This window comes from Lissotriton vulgaris, chromosome 5 (assembly GCF_964263255.1).
Source record: "Lissotriton vulgaris chromosome 5, aLisVul1.2, whole genome shotgun sequence".
Taxonomy (NCBI): Eukaryota; Metazoa; Chordata; class Amphibia; order Caudata; family Salamandridae; genus Lissotriton; species Lissotriton vulgaris.
In genome coordinates, this window is record NC_141693.1 from 1,150,788,537 (window position 1) to 1,150,810,904 (window position 22,368).

The following is a 22,368-nucleotide window of genomic DNA, read 5'->3' on the forward strand; positions in this document are numbered from 1 at the left end:
AGGGGGTAGTAAACTACGGATTAAGGCCGATTAAAAGTCAGTAAACATATAAATAAATACAACTAATTTTGATGCACGCGGCCGTAATCCTTACTTTACTACCCCCGAACCTGCCCCTCTCCTGCCCCACCTCAGCACCCAGCAGCACTCCCACTACGGGCTGCTACTTACAACCCTGGTCTGTTAGCTTTAGACATTTACCAATGGAGGTTTCCCCAGGTTTGTCCACTAGTCCCATACCCCCGCCCAATATAAAGTGGAAAAGGTTGTGGTTACTAAAGTGGGACCACAGCGCATTATAGGAAACCACCTGAGTTTGCAGACCTGGGAAATGAAGATGTAGTTAATTATTGAGTAAATATGGGCAGAAACTACTTTTCGCTCGAGGAATTTGCGGATTTTCAGCAATTTTGCGATCCGCGAATCTCGCGAAATTGCCAAAAAATCCGCAAATCCGCTCGCGGGTGGATTTTTTTTTTAAATGGTGGCTGGCATCTTCATGCAGGGTAGGATTCATTCTGGCACAATGCTCCTGTCACAAAAATGTAACCTCAGCAGGAAGCACTTAAATATATAAATAAAGCAGGTGCCCGAGTTGAAGCTCAAATTCAGTAAGGCATTCATCAGCCCAGAAACAATCGTGAGCTTTGTCGAGGCTGGGCAGGTGTGCTTTCTACCCATATCTACAGTCGAAAATTTGCTGTGATGCTGGATAAAGGCCTTTGCATCCTTCACTTTCACAGGCGCAATCCCCGTGCAGTTCCTGTGTCCAGGAGCTTCTTTCTCCTCATCTGCTGCTCTAATCGGTCTCTGACCTTTTATACAGATAAAAGGCATGTGAACTTGCATAGAAGCCCTGCCCGTTTGGCCCCGCCCACACATTAGCAGGGTGCACCGTCTTCCCGCTGTTTACCCACTATGGACAGCTCACTCAAGGGACCCCTGCACCCTTCGGCTCGATGGCATAGTAACACACACATGCTCACTGGAGACAACTCTTCTGGCACTTTAAGCAGCTGTAGTGTAGGAAAAGCACTATACATTTACCCAACGAGATAGCACTTACTGATTAGCCAATAGAAAGTACTCCAGTTGAGTATTTCATCAGCCCAAAAACAATCGTGAGCTTTGTTGAGGCTGGGCAGGTGCGCTTTCTCCACATATCTCCGTCAAAAATTAGCAGTGATGCTGGATGGAGGCCTTTGCATCCTTGACTTTCACAACCGCAATCCCCGCAATCCCCGTGCAGTTCCTGTGACTAGGAGCTTATTTCTCCTCATCTGTTGCTCTGATCGGTCTCTGACCTTTTATACACACAAGAGGCATGTGAACTCCCATAGAAGTCCCCCCCGGTTGGTCCTGCCCCCACACTAGCGGTGTGCACCGTCATCCCTCCATTTACCCACTATGATGGACAGCTCACTCAAGGGACCCGTGCGCCCTGCGGCGCGATGGCATAGTAACACACACATGGTCACTGGAGGCAACTCTTCAGGCACTTTACGCAGCTGTAATGTAGGAAAAGCAATATACATTTACCCATCGAGATAGCACTTACTAATTAGCCAGTAGAAAGTACTCCAATTGAGTATTTCATCAGCCCAAAACAAATTGTAAGCTTTGTCGAGGCTGGGCAGGTGCGCTTTCTCCCCATATCTACAGTTGAAAATTAGCTGTGATGCTGGATGGAGGCCTTTGCATCCTTGACTTTCACGAACGCAATCCCTGTGCAGATCCTGTGACTAGGAGCTTATTTCTCCTCATCTGCTGCTCTGATCGGTCTCTGACCTTTTATACACACAAGAAGCATGGGAACTCGCATAGAAGTCTCGCCCGTTTCGTCCTGCCCACACACTAGCGGTGTGCACCGTCTTCCTGCCATTTATCCACTATGATAGACAGCTCACTCAAGGGACCCCTGCGCCCTTCGGCGCGATGGCATAGTAACACACACATGGTCACTCTTCCGGCCCTTTCGCAGCTGCAGTGTTGTAAAAGCACTATACATTTACCCAACGAGCTAGCACTTACTTTTTGCCAGTAGAATCATTCATTCATGCAAATCCGCGAGTTCGCAGATTTTTCGCGAACTAGCTGATTTTCTGGGCAATTTCGTGCGAATTTGCGGACCGCAAATCTGCAAAATTCTCCCCTTGAATGTAGGAATCCTGAGGTCTCCTGGGTTTATGCATGGTTGTACGAGTTCAAATTCAGCCAGTAGGTCCTCGAGGACCCCCCCTTGCTGTGTGTGCTCAAAGTGCAAGCTAAAACAGTTTTCAGGACCCAATAAATCTGTGGCAATTCATTGTGCATAGATGTATGTTAAAGTCGCCTATGATTATTATCGAATAAAAAGTGGTTTCCTTCTCCCTATGAACCTCTAAAACACATTTTAAGTTACATAAATGTCTATTCATGAAACTGCTTTCAGCAGGGTTGTAAAATTTAACAATTAATAATTTTGGCGCATGAGCAGGCGTTATTTCTATTGCTAAACATTGCTATTCCACTTAATAAATTAACCACTAAAATTTTTAAACGAGCATGGTATCTGCCAAAATCCTCATTGCCAGCTCAAGTTAGACTTGAACTCGGCCTACAAGACCATCATGGTGTTGAGGCCGGCACGTATATCAAGCTCTGCAACAGACTGCGCAACTCCTAAGAGGGTAGCCTGGAGGCTAGACTTTGGAATGAAACATTGACCAGCCAATCTAGCCAAAAACATCGGCACCATCTGGACCATTCCTTGCAGCTACTCAGCGTCAAGGAATACAGGGGAACAATTCCATCACAGCCGGCGTTAAAGTCTGTTATTAAGAGAAGTGTCCAGCTGTGGTCTTTTCTTTCAGAAAGGGCAACACTGTCCAGAAGGAAAAGTGCTTGGACGGCCATCTCTGACTTCAAACACCGGGGGTTGAATCATCTTATTTATCAAGCATGTTTGCACTTTTTTGAAAGTTAAAGTTTATGGCCCTAAGGTTGGGAGAATGGCCTTTTTTAGAGCATTTACCTGAATGGCAGCACCCTAGTGTTAGCACCGAATGTAGGGAATGTGGCTATCACCTAAAACAATGGACCATATAGCCTGCGTGTGTCCTGTACTGTTCACCGACAGAAGGACCTTATATCAGGACAAATGGAATAAACTTTGAGCTCGCACATGTAGACAGGCTATATTAGCGGCCTTGTCCTCATTTAATACGCAGTTGAACATTTGGTTCACCAAATTTGTCACCAGAGCGGCCAAATTGCTGGAGAAAAACAAGGCCACCAATCTCCCTCCCTTTGGCTGCACTGCTACTTTGCCCTACAATCAACTCATGATCTCCTGATTATCCAGTATAGTTTACATGAACATTGTTTCTTGCCTAATACTTGCTGTTTACACTTTTCAATATGGCTTCTTGAAAATGTATGTCTGGCCGTTCCCCTCCACATCGCTGCTGCGCATTTTCCCCTCCTGTGCTGAATATTATGGAGCTCCATTGTTCATGATGAGCTCAGCTCGTCATCAGCACAGCTCCACTGTGCCTCATGACGAGCTCAGCTCGTCATGAGCATGGAAGGCGTTAAAAGCAACGCTACAGTGGTTTTGTCAACTAAGGCTTTGTCCATCATAGGCAATTAATCAATAGTCGGTTATTTTAAACATACTCCATTTTTTTGTAAGATTATTGTTCTTTTACAGTAATCATTTTGTCTTTTTGATTTCTGTAATTTTTTATTGTATAAAAAATATATATTTACATGGAGCATGGAATATACATGGGTGGAGGAAGAGGGAAGACAAAGGGGGAGAAAAAGACGCCCGGGGAGGGGTTTGGCCATCGGCCTTCCGTGTCCTTGCGATAGTTCGATTGCCAGTCTTTCAAGTTCTGCTTGTCGTTGTCGTCTGCCGCCCCCTTCGTGATGCTTGGTTGGTGCCCTTGTCCCACGCCCCGGAGGATAGAGAGGATAGAACAGGATAGAAGTCGAAAATGAAAGAGGAGAGGAGCATTGCATGCTATTTTCCTTTTGTAAGCACATGGATCCGCAAGGTGTGCCACTTCGTTGGTTGGCTAGAATCTGCGCCTATGGGGGTATATGCGATGATGGGTAGAGGTCTAGGGGCCTCCACATGTTCGACTGCCTGTGAGTTTTCGGTGAGTGTTTCGCTGTGATGTTATCTGCCCCCCTTAGGAAGGTGATCCAGTTGAGCCATGCCTGGGGCGCAGCTTTCGAGGTGTCCTTCCAATTACTTAGGACTATTTTGACTGCAGCCGTCAGCAATAGGTCAATGAGGTCACGATCTTCTGTCGTTGTGATTGATGGGGATACGAAACCTAGGACTAGACTTGGAAAATCTATGTGTATGGCTACTCCTGTGATCTCATTGATAAGTGTTCCAATTCTGTCCCAGAATTCCCTGATCTTAGGACAGTTGAAGAGTAGGTGTTCTAGGTCCCCCTTCCCTTTGTCACAATTCCAGTATGCATCACTCTCTCGGATCCCCATGGAGGCCAGGCGGGCCGGTGTCCAGTATACCTTGTGCACTAGCCAATATTTGGTCTGGTTTAGCGTTGCTGTTATCTTTTTCCTAGAGGTGGATCTCCATAGCTCTGCCTTCTCGGCCTCACTTAGCTCCCTCCCTGCTAAAGTTCCCCAGAAATTCGTGACCTTGTCGTTGAGTTTGGTGCTTTTGGGGCGACGGGCTTTGTATAAGTGTGCCACTTGGTGTCCTAGTGTGTTGAGATTGGCGGCAAGTTGTATGAGCGATGGTGTCAGACTGTTGAGGTTTGCCTTCCTGATTGCTACCTTGATTTTCAGAAAGTTGTAGAGTTCTATGCTTTGTAGGTTGTGAGCTTCCTTGAGGGTGTCAAAGGTTGTGTGCGTGCCCTGTTTCTGAAGGTCATGGGCGGTGGAAATGCCATGCCTATACCATTCGTGCATGTCGAGAACCTTATCCCTGTATCTTAGTGTGGGGTTGTGCCAGATGGACTCAAATTGGCTTTTCCTGATACTTGTTGTCAGTAGTTTGTCGACACTCAGAAGCGCTATTTTTGTGTTCTTCAGGACGGGGTTGTCCTTGACTGCTGGGTGTCAGGTGGCGATGAGGAGGGTGATGGGGTTCATGCCTTTTAATAGTCCTCGCTCAAGTGTTAGCCATGCGGGGGTGTATTCCTGTCTTGGGTCAAGCCAGTGGAGCCCCTGTCTGGCTATGCACGCTACCTGGAATCATTTGAAATTTGTTATATTCAGCCCGCCCTGATCTTTTGAGAGCCTGTGCTTGTGTAGGCTTATTCCGGGGTTTTTCCCTCTCCACAAGAAATTGTTCAGTATCTTGTCCAGTCTCTTGTGGAAGTCTTCTGTGTTAATAATTGGAAGCATGCTCAGCATATAGTTAACCATCGGTGTGAGCATCATTTTTATCGCTTCTACTCTTCCCCACCATGTTGTGAATTTGGGGGACCACCCTTCTACTTTATCCTTAATTTTCTGGATTGTTGCTTGTTCGTTATGTTCCAGTGTGGTTCTTAGGTCTCTCTCAAAGAGGATGCCCAAATATTTTATGGGCTTCTGTTGCCATGTTAGTCCGGACGTTCCTAATACCGTTCTTGTTGTGTGGATTTTTAACGGTTTGCACTCTGATTTGTCCTTGTTGAGTTTGTACCCCGAGACCTGGGCATATTTTTCTATAGTGTCAGTCAGTGCTTTGATGGATCTTTCTGGGTCTTCTGTGACTATTAGTACATCGTCCGCGTAGGCCGCTAACTTGAAGGTTTCTCCCCCTATTGGTATCCCTACTATGTCTTCGTTCGTTCTAATCATCGCCAGGAGCGGTTCTATGGCTAGTAGGAATAGGGCTGGTGATAGTGGGCAACCTTGTCTCGTTCCCCTACCTAGGTTGAGTATATTCGATCTGCCTTCGTTAACTACCACCCACGATTTGGGGTTGTTGTATAAGGTCATCACCATCTTCCTATAGTTTGGTCCTAACCCGAATTTCCCCATGCATTGATCTAAAAATGGCCATGATACTCTATCGAAAGCTTTCTCAGCGACTAGGGCTATTATGACTGCTGCGTTACTACTTCAGGAGGAGTGGTTAATTATGTGGCATAGTAGTCTCGTATTGCCATGGGACATGCGGTTTTTGAGGTCGCCTACTTGGGAGTTGTGTATAAGCTTAGGTAGGTATGCGTTCAGTCTATTAGCTAGTATTTTTGCGTAGATCTTGCAGTCTACATTTATGAGGGAGTTCGGTCTAAAATTCTTTGCCTCTGTTGTATCCTTCCCTTCCTTTGGTATAACTATTATGTTTGCCTCAGCCATTGAATGTGTCATGCGTCCATTCTGGACACATTCCGTGAATACCTCTTTCATTGTAGGTTTGAGAATGTGCAGGGACTGCTTGTAGAACCCGGCCGTGAAGCCATCTGGCCCCGGTGCCATGTTGTCCTTAAGGCTTGACGTGGCTTTCCCTATCTCATCCTCCGTTATGGTCAGCTCGAGGATGTCGCGTTCCTGGTCTGATAGTGTGGGTGTGGATATGCTTCCTAACAGTTCTTTGCCCCCATCGTCCTTTAGCGTTTCATCTTTGGTATACAGTCCCTCGTAGAAGTCTCTGAAGACCTCTAGGATGTCTTTGTTTGCAGTCTGAGCCTTGCTATGTCGATCTTTAATGGCCCCTATCGTGTGCTGTTTCTGTTTCCCTCTTAGATAGGATGCTAGGTTTTTGCCCGCTTTGTTTGCAGTGCACAGGTTAATGGATTTGTATTTATTAATCCAGGTCCCTGCTCGCTCGCTCAGTATTTTGTTAAGTTCGTACTTCCTTTTGGTCAGGCTCGTGAGTGTGTTCTTATCTTCTATTCTGGCTATGTGGCTGTTCTCCAGCTTTTTAATCTCTTTCTCTAGGTCTTCAATTTTTTTGTTCCTTTCTTTGTTCATCCTGCCCTTAACTGTCATGACTGTTCCCCTGATGGTGGCTTTTAGAGCGTCCCATAGCAACTCCCTGTTTGTCTCTGGTGTGTCATTCATTATCATGTATTCTTTTATCGCCCCCTCTATCTCAGCTTTCGCTGAGATGTCGTGGAGTAGATTGTCATCAAATCGTCATCTACGAGTTGGCTTTTCGTTGTGCTTGCCAGATAGGTTAGGCTTATGTGCGAGTGATCTGATATTGATCTGGGTCCTATCTCCGTGTGGTCTATGAGGTGGGTGTGTGTTTCTGACATTAGGATGTAGTCTATTCGGCTGTATGAGTTGTGTGGGTTGGAGTAGAATGTATATTCTCTGGCATCTGGGTTGCTTAGGCGCCATGGGTCTCTCAGGCCTAGTTTGGAGCATAGGTTCTTCAAGATGTTGGAATTGTTTGTTGATTGTCTCGGTCTGTGTGGGTGCTTGTCGATCGCTGGGTCGAGAACCTGGTTCATATCCCCTGCGACGATCAGCAGGTCGCCCAGCAGTAGGGTGTGTAGTTGTGCTCCTACCCCCTCCCAGAATGGTTTGTCTTCGGTGTTGGGACCATATATGTTGGCCACATGAATTGTTTCTCCCGCTCTTCTAAGGGTGGTCACAAGGGTTCTTCCCTGGGTGTCTGCTTGTGAGTCTACCACTGCTAGTTTGAAGTTTTTGCTGATGATTGTTAATACCCCATTCTTCTTGTTCTGTGCCGGTGATCCCACCACTTCGCCTATCCAGTTGGCACCTAGGCATCTAATGTCCGCTGCTTCTAATCTTGTTTCCTGGAGTACATATATGTCACTCTTTAGTTTCCTAAGGTGTTCGAGCACCTTCCTCCTTTTCACCGGACTGTTGAGGCCCTTGACGTTTAGGGATACTATCTTCATGTCAGTCGCGATGCTAGTATGGTTATTGTTTGTCATTTATGATGCTTGTATCTTGCGGTCCGTGTGGCCCTACTCTGTGTGCTTCTGGCCTCTGGGTTGTGTGTGGGTCCATGTCCCTACGCCTGCGCTTGCTGCTTATAGATGTGAGTGTATAGAGAGAGAAGTAGTAGGAGAAGAGAAAGTAATAGAAAGTAAGCCCATTTATACGCTCCCCGCTCCCCCCAGCTTCCCCTGTCCCCCCCGCCCTTCCCTCCCCTCCCTACCCCCACCCTCCCTTACTTGCTGAGTGGGTGTGCGACGACAAAGTTCCTTTGCACCGCATCATCCCTGAAGAAGAGTTTGTGTTCTTTCTTTTTGTATAGCCCTTGAAGTTGAAGAAAAAGGCACAGTCTTTCTCCGTCTCTGTCGCATCTTCTTGGTCCTGTTGGTTTTGCACCTTTTTTGTGCTATGGTCCGTTGGAAATGCGCCTGTGCTTGGCTTCGTTTTCTCAGTCCCGCAATCCACCGGTGTGCCTTGTTGTATCAGCTGGGGTATACTTCCAGGCTAGTGTGACTAGTTCTAGCTCCTTTTTATCTGTGCTGGGTATCATGAGGTAGATATGTTGTCTTGTAGTTTGTAGTTTGTAGTGCGTCTTATTCAGATTGTCCATTCACGTCTGGTGAGGCACTTCTTTTCGCTGCCCCGGGGCTTTTAATTTCCTCTATCTCCTCCACTGGTGGTCCTTGCAGGTAGCGCCTTAGGTCTCCTGGGCACTCAAAAGCCATTGTTTTCCATTTGTCTGTTACTTTGAACCTGGCAGGACCAACGAAGCTGAAGTTGGCGCCTCTTTTGCGCAGGGTTTCTCTGAGGGCTAGGAATCCTTTTCTTGTTTCTACCTTTGGCTTTGAGTAATCCTGGGTCAGCACGATTTTGCATCCTGCCCACGTCAGGTTCTGATTTTTCCTGGCAAAGGCAAAATGGCGTCTGTTTGGCTTAGTCTCAGCGGGTTGCATATTATTGCCCTTGGCCCCTTGCCTGTCGTTGGTTTTCCTGCTGGTACTCTGTAGGCCTTTTGCACCTCGAACCTTCTTTCGAAGGTGATGCCTGTGAGTTTGGGGATCATCTCCTCTAGCATGGCTGCACACGAGCCCGCCTTGTCCTCTGCCCCTTCTGGTATGCCCAAGATCCTTATGTTGCCTCTTCTTGCCCTGTCGTCCTGCTCCGCTAGCTGTTTTTGTATGGCTTTCGTGGCTTTCTGCAGTTCTGCTATGGCCTTGGTGTTCCCACCTGTTTCATCTTCCACCAAGCTTTTTCGGCCTTCTGCTGCTTCCATTCTTGTGTTGGTTTTGTGAAGGTCCGCTCTTATAGCCGCCAGCTCAAGTTGCATGTTCTCCACTTTGAGTTTCGTCTCTTTCGCCACTACATTACCTTCGTTGATTCTTCTTAGGATGGTCTCTAGGGTGGCTGTTTCGCCTTTGGTTTTCAGTGGGGGTCCCTGATTGTCTATTTTGGGCTTCTTTTGATCACCCACCGTCTTCCCCTCGTTACCAGCCATTGTTCCAATGCCCCTTCTTGATAGAATGTTGCCTAGACACCCCTCTACTTGGACCACCTTTGGTATGCTTGTTGCCTTTGATGCTGGTGCGTAAATTCCTTGAGATCTATATCTGCCGGGCTCACTAAGGCTCACTAATGTGCCTTGTTCTGGTCTTTGCTTTAGGCCCTGCCAGCGTGTGCTTTGTCTCGTTCGCGGCTGTTTACGCCTCTTGCTCGTTAAGTTTGCGGTGCACTGCATCTTGCGCTTGAGGGGATGTTGATTGGGGCGATTGTGGTCTTATCGAGCACTGGATAGTGCCTTGCCTTCTTCACCACCACCGCTATGCCTCTGCTTCCCTTGCTTAAGACAGCTTCTGCCTTGCCTTGTTGGCTTATGCGCCTTAAACCCAGTGTGCCCTCCTTTGCTCCTGTTTTGCCTCTGCGAGCTTGGGGTTAGCGCTTACTTCGTGCTCTCGTGCCTTGTGTTTCTGTGCCCTCTTTGTCCGCCAAGCGTCTTTGGGTTTCCGCTTCTTAGCCCCTTACTCTGGCGCTGCCTTCGCCTCCCTCTGTGTCGCTTTCTAGGCACTTTGTGCGCTTCTGCGGACTTGGGGCTGGCGCTTCCTTCGTGCTCTCCTGCCTTTCCTTTCTGTGCCCTCTTTGTCCGCCACGCGCCCTTGGGTTTCCACTTCTTAGCCCCTTACTCGGGCCTGAAGGCTTGCTGTCTTGTCTTCGATCACAGTTACTGAGTTTGTAGTCTGTGCGCTCTGTTGGGCGTGCACCACTTCCGGCGTACCTTGTTTACCGTTTGTTCTTCTTCCGGTAATGGCGGCCCCCTTGCGTGTCGGGAGTTTCGCTTTCGCTCCCGATCCTTCGTTATCATCAGGTATGCGCCACCGCCTTTTCCGCCGTTGATCGCTCGTTTGCTCTTTCACGGCTGTGCCTCTCCTCGTTTTGCACCGCAGTCTGCAGCCGCGCTTTCCGCTTCGCACCTCTCTCGCACCTCACCTCTCCCCCGCTCACCTCCTGGCGTCTCTTCTTCTGCGCTTTCGCTCACAGTCGCTGTCGCTACGTCCGGGAGCTTGCCGGGAGGTGTTCGTATGCCACTCTTCTCTTTTCCTACTCCTGCGGTTCCCTCTTCCTCCTCTGGACACGCTGGTTTCGCCCTTTCTTTACTTGCTGGTCGCCATTTTGGGGTCGCCCTCAGCTGGGTCTCGGGATTTTCGGAGTCTGTTATCTTCGTTTGCCTCGATTCTGTCCGGCAGAACCTTGACACGCTTGCAGCCCTGGTCTTCCCCTACCTGGAACTGCTGCTCTGGGGGTTGTGCGAACACGTTTGGCGGGTAGTAGTGGCCTTTGTTCACCTCAGGGGTGCGGAGCGAGTGGACCTAGACGACCGTCCACATTGCCGTCCAAGCCACGCCCCCCAATCATTTTGTCTTTTAATAATTTTTTATACATGAATGACATGCTTTTTTTTTAATGGTTTTAAGTAATCACACAATACATTTGAAATTTGAAAATCTATTGCTAAACAGTTACAGCCACCAGAGTCCGTAATACAATGTGTTCCTAGCAGTTTAATGGAAATAAGAGTTATTAATCCCCCCTTAGCTCTACCTGCCGGGGCAAGCCGCGGGGATCCCAGTAGCTCTTATACCCGTCCACCCAAAAGTTGTTATACCTATCCCAAGTTTCTTGTAAGCCCACCACATCATACTCCCTCAGGTAATCAGACCACCTAGGGTCATTTCTTTTGCTTCTCAGGCCTGCTATATTCCAACTAAGAACCTTTAGGTACAAGTTATCTCCCTCGCCTTTCCTATAAATAGGACGAGAAATGGCAAAACTTGGATCAACCGACCTATGATTCAGCTGTGCGAGGGATGACTCCAGTGAGTCATTATTGTCCAGCTGGCTCAGAGGGAATAATCTGTTTGTGGATAATTGATTGTTCTCCTCTACATCCTTCCCAATTAAATCTCTTATATTAGGGGTGGAATAAGACCAATAGGCAGATTGGGCAGGAGAGGTCGGCCATCCCTGGTTCTTGATCTATGCATCGGTCGGGCTCTTACTGGTTCTGGTGCGAAGATCCCAGACTCACTCAGGCTATGAGCCTGACACCCACTAGTGGTGGGTAAAAAAAGCCAAGTGGCAAAGCCTTAATGCCCCCTGGGCCCTGGTTTGGACCTCCCTGAAACAGCTTCCCTGCTATACCCATCTGGTCAAAATTGAGAATAATACAATCGCCCTCTTCTTGTTTTGGCCTTATACCCACCCAGCCCACCTGTCCAGCTATGATAATATGGGGGGACGCTAAGGCCCTATTACCTGAGAGCTGTTTACACTAGAATTTAGTTTTGCTTATAAGCTCCTTGGTTGATTCAGTAACTTTGTCTTTGAGCGGGAGTACTCCTGTTAATACTGCTACCGGGGGGGGGGAGGGGGCAGATGTAGCCTGCAGCTATTTAAAATCCCATTTACACTCCTGTTTGTGGTTATCTTGTCCTGACCAGATGGGAGTTGATTATCTGGGGGGATAAGTTCTCCCATGTACTTGCCATTCTTATCAGCCACGTTAACACCTCAAATGTTACTTGGCTAACTTTTCCTTGGATACCTACGCCAATCTGTAGGGTGCGCTGACCTTTCGGCCTCCTTTTTTCTCCCCCCCTAACTGCTAGAGGCCGTATTTAGCAAAAAGTTTGGAGATATCCTCAATAAGTGTAGCGAATAGTGGCTCAGGTGCGATTGAATTAAGTCATTCATGATTCGTCACACAGCTGGGAGAAAAAAAAATTCAGGATATGAGCTCCATCCCCGGTCATGGCACAGAGGGAGCTCGGCCGGCACAGTACCAGATTGTGTGCCTCTCTTCTTCACTTTCTTTTTTCCTGAGGCCACAATCAAATGCGGTGAAGGTAAAGCAGCCACGCCCTGATTTCCTACCACTGGTGTCTGGGACCCCCTTAGAGGGGCCTGCGAACCCTTGGCCAAGACAGCCCGGTTTGTGGGGTTCCGGGAGTCTCACATGGAGTCACGATCAAAGGAGGGTCAGCTGGTGGTACACTCAACATTAAATGTTCCTCCCTCAGTCCCAAATGTTCATCCGAGTTTTGGATTTCTTATGTTAATGCCCCTACAGCTGTAGTTAGGTACAAAAGAATAGAGGCAGAATTCATGGGAATTTTAGCTTTGGATTTGCCCATATCAGAACTGCAAGGTTGTTTACGCTTACCCATGGTGGTTATAGGATGGACGAAAGAGTGGTGGCCCAGCCCAGCCTCGGCTTGTCGCTGATTGGCGCAGATGGGCCTGTCCTTGGCCTGCACCTCGGGAGCCCGGAGCAGCTTTTGAGCACCTCCTGGCACGAAGGAAGGAATTGGCCAGCGCCTGGGTGAAGCCTGGTGGGGTCTGTGGTCCCCCAAAGAAAGTGCAAAGTGCTGGCAACAATGATGGCTACTTTACTGCAGGAGCCCCAAGCACCTTTTGAGTGCCTCCTGGCCGGAAGGAAGGACGTGGGCGGCGCCTGCCGCAATGCCTGGTGGGGACTGTGGTCCCCACAAGAAAGTGCAAAGTGCTGACAGCAATGACAGGCTCCCCATCCCTCAGTCATACCAAAACACTTTCAATGTTGTGAAACACCCATTCACACCGTTTGGTTGGCAACAACCACTCAGAGTTGAGAAAGAGGGCTGCATTCCATTGGTCCCGCCACTAAAAAAACACAGCCTTCTCATTGCACATGTCTGTTGAGGACAGAGGAGGTGAAACACTAATGGTGTTTGCTTCCAGTGAATCCAAAGTTGTAAAGCATTTCATTGTATTTAAGTAAGTGATTTTCTGTTTACCCGTTTACCCAGGCCTCCATGGAAAGCTCTGATGGCTTGGGGAAGACAAAGGTACTTCCACCTGGACCATGAATCAGCTTTTGGAGAGAGGGCTATAGAGTTCATTGGGAAAATATTTCTGGTTTCAATTTCATATGTAACAACTCTGTTCAGGTCTTGCTCTTCCTGGTTTCCTACACAACTGTCCAGCCCATAATATATCTGCAAACTGCAAGGAAAGAAATAACACAGCTCTCGGAACTAAAGATAGCCTAAGACGAAAACATTTTCTTTGTTACAAATAAATCTGAAACTAAAAAAGGTTTGTGATCAACTGTATTACCATCTCCAAGAGTTGATTTTAAACATTTTCTTTCTTTCTGAAACCAGACAAATGCTATCATTGCCTGTTGCTCCCATCTCCAAAAGTTGAAATATGGTCCAAGCTAGATCCCTTTTCTTTCCCAAACCATCAGAGCTGTCTGCAGAGGCCTGTGTAAATAGAAAAACACAGTAGGAAAGTACCCATTTTTGCCTGGTTACTCATTACCTTTTTACCAGATACCTGATGTCAACTTGACTGCATGTGTGCTGGGACCCTGCAAACCAGGCCCCAGCACCAGTGCTTTTTCCAAAAACTGTATGTTTATCTCTGCAATTGGCAAACCTCTGTGCCACATAAAGTTTGTTGTAAAAGGTACCCCCAGTCCGAAGGGCCCTGTGACCAGAGAGGGCCTCTGAAGGGATGCAGCATATATTATACCACCTTTAGAGACCCTTCACCATAACACCCACACACTGCCATTGCAGGCTGCATGTTTTGGTGCAGACCAAATTAAAGAGTCAACATAGCACACATCCGTGTGTGCCATGCCCACCAACACTGCCTGTGGCATGGGTAAGTCTCCACTCGATCTAGCCTTACCACCCTAAGGCAGGGTGTACCATACCACAGTTGATGGCATAACTCCATGAGCAATATGACCCTACACAGTCTGAACCATCCACAGATAAATAAGTGCAGTGAAGCCATGGTTTGGGAGTTTGTCATTACGAACAACACAGCTCCATGATGACTTTACTGAAAACTGGGAGGTTTGGTACCAACCTTCTCTGCATAATAAACCCACACTGATGCCAGGGTTGGATTTATTATAAATGCACTCAGAAGGAATCTTAGAGATGCTCCCTGAAAAATTACCGACATCTGGTGTACTGGCTGACTGGTCCCTGCCAGTCAGACACCAACACACAGGACGCTGACCTCATGGGGTAAGAACCTTTGTGCTACCCGAGGTCAGGAATAAAGCCTGCTTGGTGGAGGTGCTTTACACCTCCCCCTGGAAGGAACAGCAACCCTTGGCAGTGCGTCTCAAATGCTGTCACCTTGTTATATGCCTTTTTGGGCAGCTCCAACTAGTGGAGATGCCCACCCCACTGTTCGGTCCCCACTTTTGGCAGAAGGACAGGCGTGAAAATTAGTAACCAGAATAGGAGTGTCCACCTCAGCCCGGCACACCCCTAGGGTCTCCAGGACATTAGGTGAACCCCTTTCTTAGAAATTCTCCATCTTGAATTGGAGAATTAGGCCCAATAGGAACAGGGATGTGCCCCTCCTCCCCAAAGGTAGGGAGCACCCAAAGGGTGTGGTCATCCTGCTGCTCCCCAAACTCAGTAACGGTCTTAAATTTGATATTTAAGGGCTCCCCTGAACCTTATACCTCAGATTCAACGGACCAAAGAAAAAGACGGAATAAGACCGTTGTCGGACCATGAACGGAATCAGTGCAGACAGAAGTCGCAAGAACCCCACCTCCTCTAGCCGGCTCGGCAACTGGACCTGCTGTCCTTCCCAAAACCCTGCCAGGCCTCCAAAGAAACCCTGGAGACATTCCAGCCTTCAACCAATCTCCAAGATTCTTCCTTTGAGCTAGGGCTCTAGTCTCCGGAGTCCAGCGGTGTCGACACGACTCACTACTGCTAAAAGAACCTCTATAGCGCAGCGGTAGAGGATGGACACTTGTATCGATATGACTCTGCCCTGCCAGAAGAAAGCACCGCTGCTGGACTACTCCTATGACCTAGAGGGATCCTCTTGGCCCACAGCTTAATTGCCGAGAGCCCGTACCTCCCTCCACGTGGGGCTGTCGGCCTCCTTCTGCCCCGCCTGCTCAACAGCAGCCTCTCCAAGGTGGGCCAACCTCGGAGAAACTTCTCCAACTCGTGCGCATCTCCATTCCCAAGACAGTGACTGCTGGTCTGGTGATGCTTTCCTTCAGCCTACAGTGACTCGCTGAAAACGACCGCAAAAGTCCCAGCGTTGGTGGCTTACTGACTCCCATTCATCCCTATTGCTCTCAGCCAACTGTGAAAGTAGGACAACATCGCCGGTATCAACCGCGGGGGCATAGATACTGAACTCCACAAGTCTTCAGATGCCCCCAGTCTCCATTGTCTAGTCTTGGGCTCTGTGAACCCTCCACACGGCTGCCCAAGTGCAGCTGGCGGTGCAGGGCCCACCTTAAACTGGCCCTTGCCCAGTGCAGGCCTTAAAAAAAAACCAAACACTGGAAAAGTAAGTTGTGTACTTACCTGCTGATGTATAATCTTGTTTTACTTCCTTAGGATTGCATTGCATTTTCTGGATTTACCTACAACTGTCTATCTTGTGTCAGTACCATCTGGTACTATTTCGGATTGACAATAACAAAAGTATTTTCAAGACAATAAAATAGTTCTATTGCCTTTTTAAAGTATTACTTACTTGTAACTGAGTTTAACTTTGTTCCTAAAATAAAAATGTCTAAAGTAATATTTTTGCAAAACATTGATCTGGAGTTAGTCATTGGGTGCCTGCTTCCACCTTCTATGAGTGTGTACAGCAAGCATGCTTATAGCTCCACCCATTAAGGTGACTTGCCAGCTATGCAGGATGGCAGTTCATCTGCATTGTCATGACCTAACACTGCTTCACGAGCAACCAATATTGATCTTCAACTTTCTGCAGTGCAAGTGGGTTGTACAAGTTCTGACAAATCCTTAGATCCTTATATGAGGGGCTTATACCCACCCAGCCCACCTGTCCAGCCATGATAATATGGGGGGACGCTAAGGCCCTATTACCTGAGAGCTGTTTACACCAGAATTTAGTTTTGCTTATAAGCTCCTCAGTTGATTCAGTAACAGTTTTTCAATTCTAAAAGGAGGCTCAGTTTTCCAATTCCAAAAGATTAGCTAAAAGGTTTGGGAACACCATACAATCTTTGCGCATAATTCAAGTCGTATACTCCCTTTGTACGAATATGTCCGTGTTTGGGATGGGCAGAAGAGGCTGCATATAAAAACATGATTTAGCTGCCTAGTGGATGTGTCTTTTGTGACTGAAACTTTTGATCGCCTGTCTTTACACTTTGTAATGTGGGACTTGTTCTTCCCATTGGGTGAACTGGCAATTACCAGCTGACTGTACAGTTGGCTGTCAGATAGGCTGCTTTATTGTGTGTGATAACATTCCTCCTATTACCATCACTAAAGAGAAAGATGTTTCTAAGGCTGTACTGTACATTACACCTTTTCCGCTGCAGCTGTTCTCCACCAATCGCCAGAGACGTTTTAAGGCATGGGCAAAGTGGGCTCTGGCCCAGGGCTCCAGCCTTTAAGAGGTCTGTAAAGACCGGATTTTCGGACCAGATAGAATCAGCTCACCAGAGCACCACCAACCCAGCCGAAACGTAACCACCTCCCTCCTCAGGACCCATCTATCCAGGCACCTGGGTACCTACCTGAGGATGGGGAATTAGCAATATACAAGCTCATATCATCAGAAACACCACTAAATCTATAGGGATTACTAGGAATACTCACTGATTACTAAGGACGTCCATGCCCGACACCACACTCACACAATATAGTCTTGCAACCAGATGGGCCCAGACTAATCTACCCTGGGGCAGTTCTGATTATATACCATTACACACTGACCACAACCAGTGCTCACTCAAGCCACAATCTTGTGGGTATAAATACCAGTATCCCCCCTGGTACTCTGTCTATTTCCTTACAAGCCACAATCTTGTGGGTATAAACACCAGTATCCCCCCTGGTGCTCTCTTACGTACATTACAAGCCACAATCCTGTGGGTATAAACACCAGTATCCCCCCTGGTGCTCTCTTACTTACATCACAAGCCACAATCCTGTGGGTATCCACACCAGTACCCTCCCTGGTGCTCTCTTTAACGCCGCATCACAACGACAATCACTTTCCTATGAATACCATTAGCTCTCTCTCTCTATGTTGGGAAGTTTCTCTCACTATTCACTAGAGGTACAATACTACGATATTATGAATAAAGGCCGAATTACATGGTGTACAACTTATTCCCTAGTTCAAGGGCTCCTCTCTCCCTAATTATTCAGTGGTCACTTACCTGATCGGGGTCGCTTCCGTTCGTGCACTGACACCTGACTAGAAGAACAGTTTACCTGCACTATATAAGAACAAGGCATACGCTGGTTCACTAAGAACTGGGGTATCTTTATTACAATAACAATAACAATATAACACTATACTATAACACATAGCCTGAAAAGTAAAATTTGAATAGACACATACACAGATCTGCGGGGTCTCTGTAAAGCTTTATTACTATACCACATCCACATGTAACTAACACGGACTGTAAATAGACTGCACCCCGCTGAAAGAAAAAGGATTAGCAATACAGAAGGGGAATTTAGCCTAGGAAATAAAAGACAAGATTAAGGTGTAAGTGTATAGCAAACTAGTTTAGAATACCTCACCCTATTAGGAGGAATATTTCTCCCTCTCTCTCTGGTGGAATCAGGGCTCTCTCTCTCCCTCCGTCACCACAGCTTCACTCCTCTGGCTCAACTGCTCCAACTGGCAGCTACAACTCCTCCATCTGACTGGTAACTGCTTTAATGCATCCTGATAAACTGGCAGCTCCAGCTGACAGTTCCAACTTCGTTCATCTGACTGCTCTCTCCAGCTTCAGCAATTATCTGCCTTCTCTCTCCATTCCAGAAAACCAATTGAACTGAACTGTTCTCTTCAGCTCCAAAAACCATCTTACTTCTCTCTCTACAAGAACCGACTGACACACCTCCTCTCCTGCACTTCGCTAATATGGAATGCGCTCCTCTAGTGGAAAGTTCCAGCCAGTAGCCTCCTCCCACCAGGTCCATGCACCAGGCTCCTTGCTCTAGACGCTCCCACAGTGATCAGCTGCTTGTTTCGTCTAGAGACTTGAGCCCAGGGACACTTCTTGATTAGATTCAGCTCTGGCCGGTTCTCTCCAGTTTGCAAAGGGGGAACAACACCTCATAACTAAAACATCACCTTTACCCTGCAAGCATCTCAGTCTGCAGGGACAGAAAGCAAAATGGAGTCTGGGCCTTGTAGGCCTGAGAAGGATGAAATAACACTTAGCTCTATCAGAGTACGTACACAAACCATACCAATATGTAATATAAAGTCAGGACTACAGGATCCACCCTCGAAAGGACACATAATTATGTCAAAGCCAATAGGCAATAGATGGATTAGAGTCAAGAATAAGGGATCTATCGTCATATAAAGCAGCTATCTTCTAGTTTATGCTTCTAGGTCTGGCAAAAGGCCTGAAAAGGACCAACACAAGCCAAGAATAGAGATTCAGGATGGTAGTAAGCTTAAAGTCACCATCACTCAGAAATAGAGCCAAAAATACGGTCACAACAAGGTCTCTCTTACAAAGCCATCTATTCTGCAGAGTCTTGCCCTAATGACCTTGAATAATTCTTTAAACAGTGTGTTTTAAATACTGTTTTCCTTTAATTTATTTTTAAAGTAGGTAATGTGTGAGAGTCTCTTACAGGCATTCTGCAGAGAAATGTCTTTATGTTTCATGCAAAATCCATAAAAAAATGTTCTTATAGATCAAAACAGGACGTCACATATGAGAAATGAGTGTCACAGTAATTATTTGAGTAATATAAATTAGCTGCTGCTGTGTTACAATATTGAAAACACAGGTCACTTTCCCTGAATTTTAGATGTAAACACATTTAGAGTTTGACTATTGTGCCTGGCCACTGTCAGTGACCTGACCAAAGAGGACAAAAAATAAATGAAATTGGATCATAAATTCAAGATGTTTCCAGCAGGGGCTTACAAAATACGTATGGCCCCGGGCCCCCAAAATCCTTAATATGTCCCTGCCAATCGCCCGTGTAAATGGTATGAACCATGTGTCAAACTTATGTTGACTGGGCCATCTATTCAAATCATGTGTAAATAACACCATTTGTCGTTGGGATCTTCCGAAGATTAAACATCTGACTACGTTAGTGGATTTCATTAGGAGAAGTATTTTATAAATACCTTACAAGCACTAGAATAATTAGCAAACAAATTTACATCTAGAAAACTTTAAATGAGCAATAAGACATACAAATGATGTATGCACATTAAAATTGAAATACTTGGTTTATTATGTTAGTGTTCCTCGATCTAAAGTCTTTATGTCGTATCAAAAGTATAGTCTGTTTTGTTTTCGAGTTAGGCTGCATACGAAAAAATGCTGGATCAGAACAAGCAAAATAGAATGCATTTTTCCCAGATTACACCTAAAATGGATGACTGTATTTACTGGCGACCAGGATTTTTTTCTCCAGATAATTTCTGGTGATTAATCTCCCAGTAATATTGTAACCTGCTTTGCTGAATAACACATTTTCCGTGTCGGCTTCTCAGGATCCTAGACGTGAGGTCCTGAAAGTGCTACACTTCCTGGAGCGTGAAGTGTCAGATGACGTTTTGGAGAAGATTTTGCACCACACATCCTTCCAAGAGATGAAGAACAACCCCATGGCAAACTATGAGGCAATACCGGACACGCTAATGGACCACAATGTGTCTCCTTTCATGAGAAAAGGTAAGCCTAACCTAACCTCAAGGCAGCAGGACAAAATAGATGGAGAACGCACCGTACACAAAATAGATTTCTTCCGTTTGACTTTCTAGTCTCTGTGGGTATGATGCTTTTTCCTCGGTGCTACTAAACTATTGGAAAATGAATCCTCAGGAGAAGAGTCATTTAGCGCTTCTATTGCGTGCTAGATAAGTCATTACTACCCAAATGGCAGAGATCTTTTAGGGCCCAGATACAACAGTTTCGCTAATGCCTTGCATTGGTATATTTGCACCCAGATGTACTGGCCTTGGTTATCAGTAATTCTGGGATGTGGGCATACAGGTCCATTCTGAGGTAGGCAAACCGAAATGTGAATAACAATAGGTGTTTCTGAGCTTATTTTCACCTGTTTTTCTTCATTCCTGTCCATTCACCTGTGTCTAGCAGTTGATATGGTTATGGGAAAAATGGTATTTGTGGTTTCTCTGAATCTTAGTATTCCCCACTTCAGCCCATAGCTCCTTTTAATTGAACTATCTGGAACGTTGAACAACACAGAAAGAGGTTATATGTCAGAATATCATTGTCAATATTATTTAATGATGTGAATATTGTGTCCTAAATATCATTTACAAAAATATAGCCCCATTGGAAATAGATAATATTAAAAAATCTATACTGATTGGGATGATATTTCTGAAAAAGATATTTACTATGCAATATTTACATCAGGCAATATTCTGGTAGCATACCCAGAAGAATGGCCAAAAAGTGGTTATTTTGGTGAACACCCATTGACCTAGAATAACGTATGAGTATGACTTAATTGCCTATCCTGTCACAATGTATATTAGGAAGCCCTGTCAAATAATGTAATTGAACGCATAACTGGAATTCATGCACCACTAAGACCATATGTGTGATGTACTGGTGCATAAGATGGATGCAAGGCATACAAACAAAACGGAGAGTAGGCGTGGGCTGTGTTACAGAAGGATTGTGGGAATTTACTTCCATAATATATTATGCCATCTAGGTAAGTCCCATGTTTAGGTGGAGAACTGCTTCTGCTTATGGTGTGCATCTACAGCACCACAACACGCATTGCGAGTTTATGGTCGCTCTTAGAGGATGCTTGGACTGGCTTCAAGATGTTCCGGCAGTGCCTTAAGGGCTAATCTAACGAGTCAGTGTGTGGTCAGTTTAGTTTTCTTTGCTGTTTGTGAGCCTGGTTTATGGTCTGGTGGACTGGTATTTACTGTTGATTTCCCTGATATTACCACATTGCCTGCTGCAAGCTCAAATGCATGCACTCTCCCATACCTAGCAAAACACCTATGCAACCCATCAGGATAAGTCCTGAACTGCCCTGATCTGCAAATGTGGGCCATTCTTTTATCTATCTGATAGGTGTCACTTCTATTTTTGTGGCCGAGTCTATTTTCTGTCCCATTCCTACCCTGTCTTGGAGCAATGCAAAAATACTGCAAAAGCCTTTGGAACAGGGCTTACTAAGTAACATTGTATTGCCCATTGACTCTGTCTTTCCACACAGGGATTGCCGGAGACTGGAAGAACATGTTCACGGTTGCCCAGAATGAGACGTTTGATGAAGATTATGAGAGGAAAATGGCAGGAAGCACGCTGCGATTCCGGACAGAGATATGAGCGCCAAATGCGGCTCTCCCACAACCATATTTTGACTAGATATTGATTCAGTGACTTGTAATATTTTTAGCTTAAATCCGAAAGGAGAATAAAACATTTCTCAAACGATCAGATGTCTAATCTCCCTCCTAGTTGCTCCTGTTTACCTCTAATACATTTCTACACTTTTCCTCTGGTATTTATTAATATTATGGCAAATTAGATTTTCTTTTCTCATAAGAAATCCATTCGTAGATACATTTCATTTTTGAGTTAAGGATGCTAGGTCTCCGATTCACTGCTGTAGACAAATACCAAATTGAAATATTTTAATTTCCTTTTTACATCAGCCCTGACAGTGAAGTTGTCTACCTTATTTTCTGTTCTCATGTTTTTTTAAACATACATAGAGTAGGTTTTGGCTCCAGCCACAGAAGTATTTCCTCCCTACCTCATCATGTAGGAGTTCTGGCTTTGCAATGCGTGAGGGACCATTTTCACTGCAAAATCACACTTATTAATCACACATTACATTGTTTAGTTCATATATGTACTGTATACGGAAAACTATTATTTTTGGTTTTGTAATGTTTTTTTCATTGCTGCAGGCGTTTTAAAATGAATTA

At 46.0% G+C, this 22,368-nt stretch overlaps 1 protein-coding gene across 1 annotated transcript in view; it reads left to right on the top strand.

Annotated features, from left to right (window-relative positions):
- The window catches only part of LOC147712128 (sulfotransferase 1 family member D1-like), an 84,197-nt gene extending 62,086 nt beyond the window's left edge, over positions 1-22,111 (top strand). Inside the window, exons 7-8 of the mRNA XM_086920291.1 lie at positions 19,936-20,116; positions 21,651-22,111. Of these exons, the coding sequence (XP_086776417.1) occupies positions 19,936-20,116; positions 21,651-21,763 (294 nt within the window). The 3' untranslated portion in view covers positions 21,764-22,111. The remainder of the gene's footprint in view (positions 1-19,935; positions 20,117-21,650) is intronic.
- The last annotated feature ends 257 nt before the right edge of the window (positions 22,112-22,368 follow it).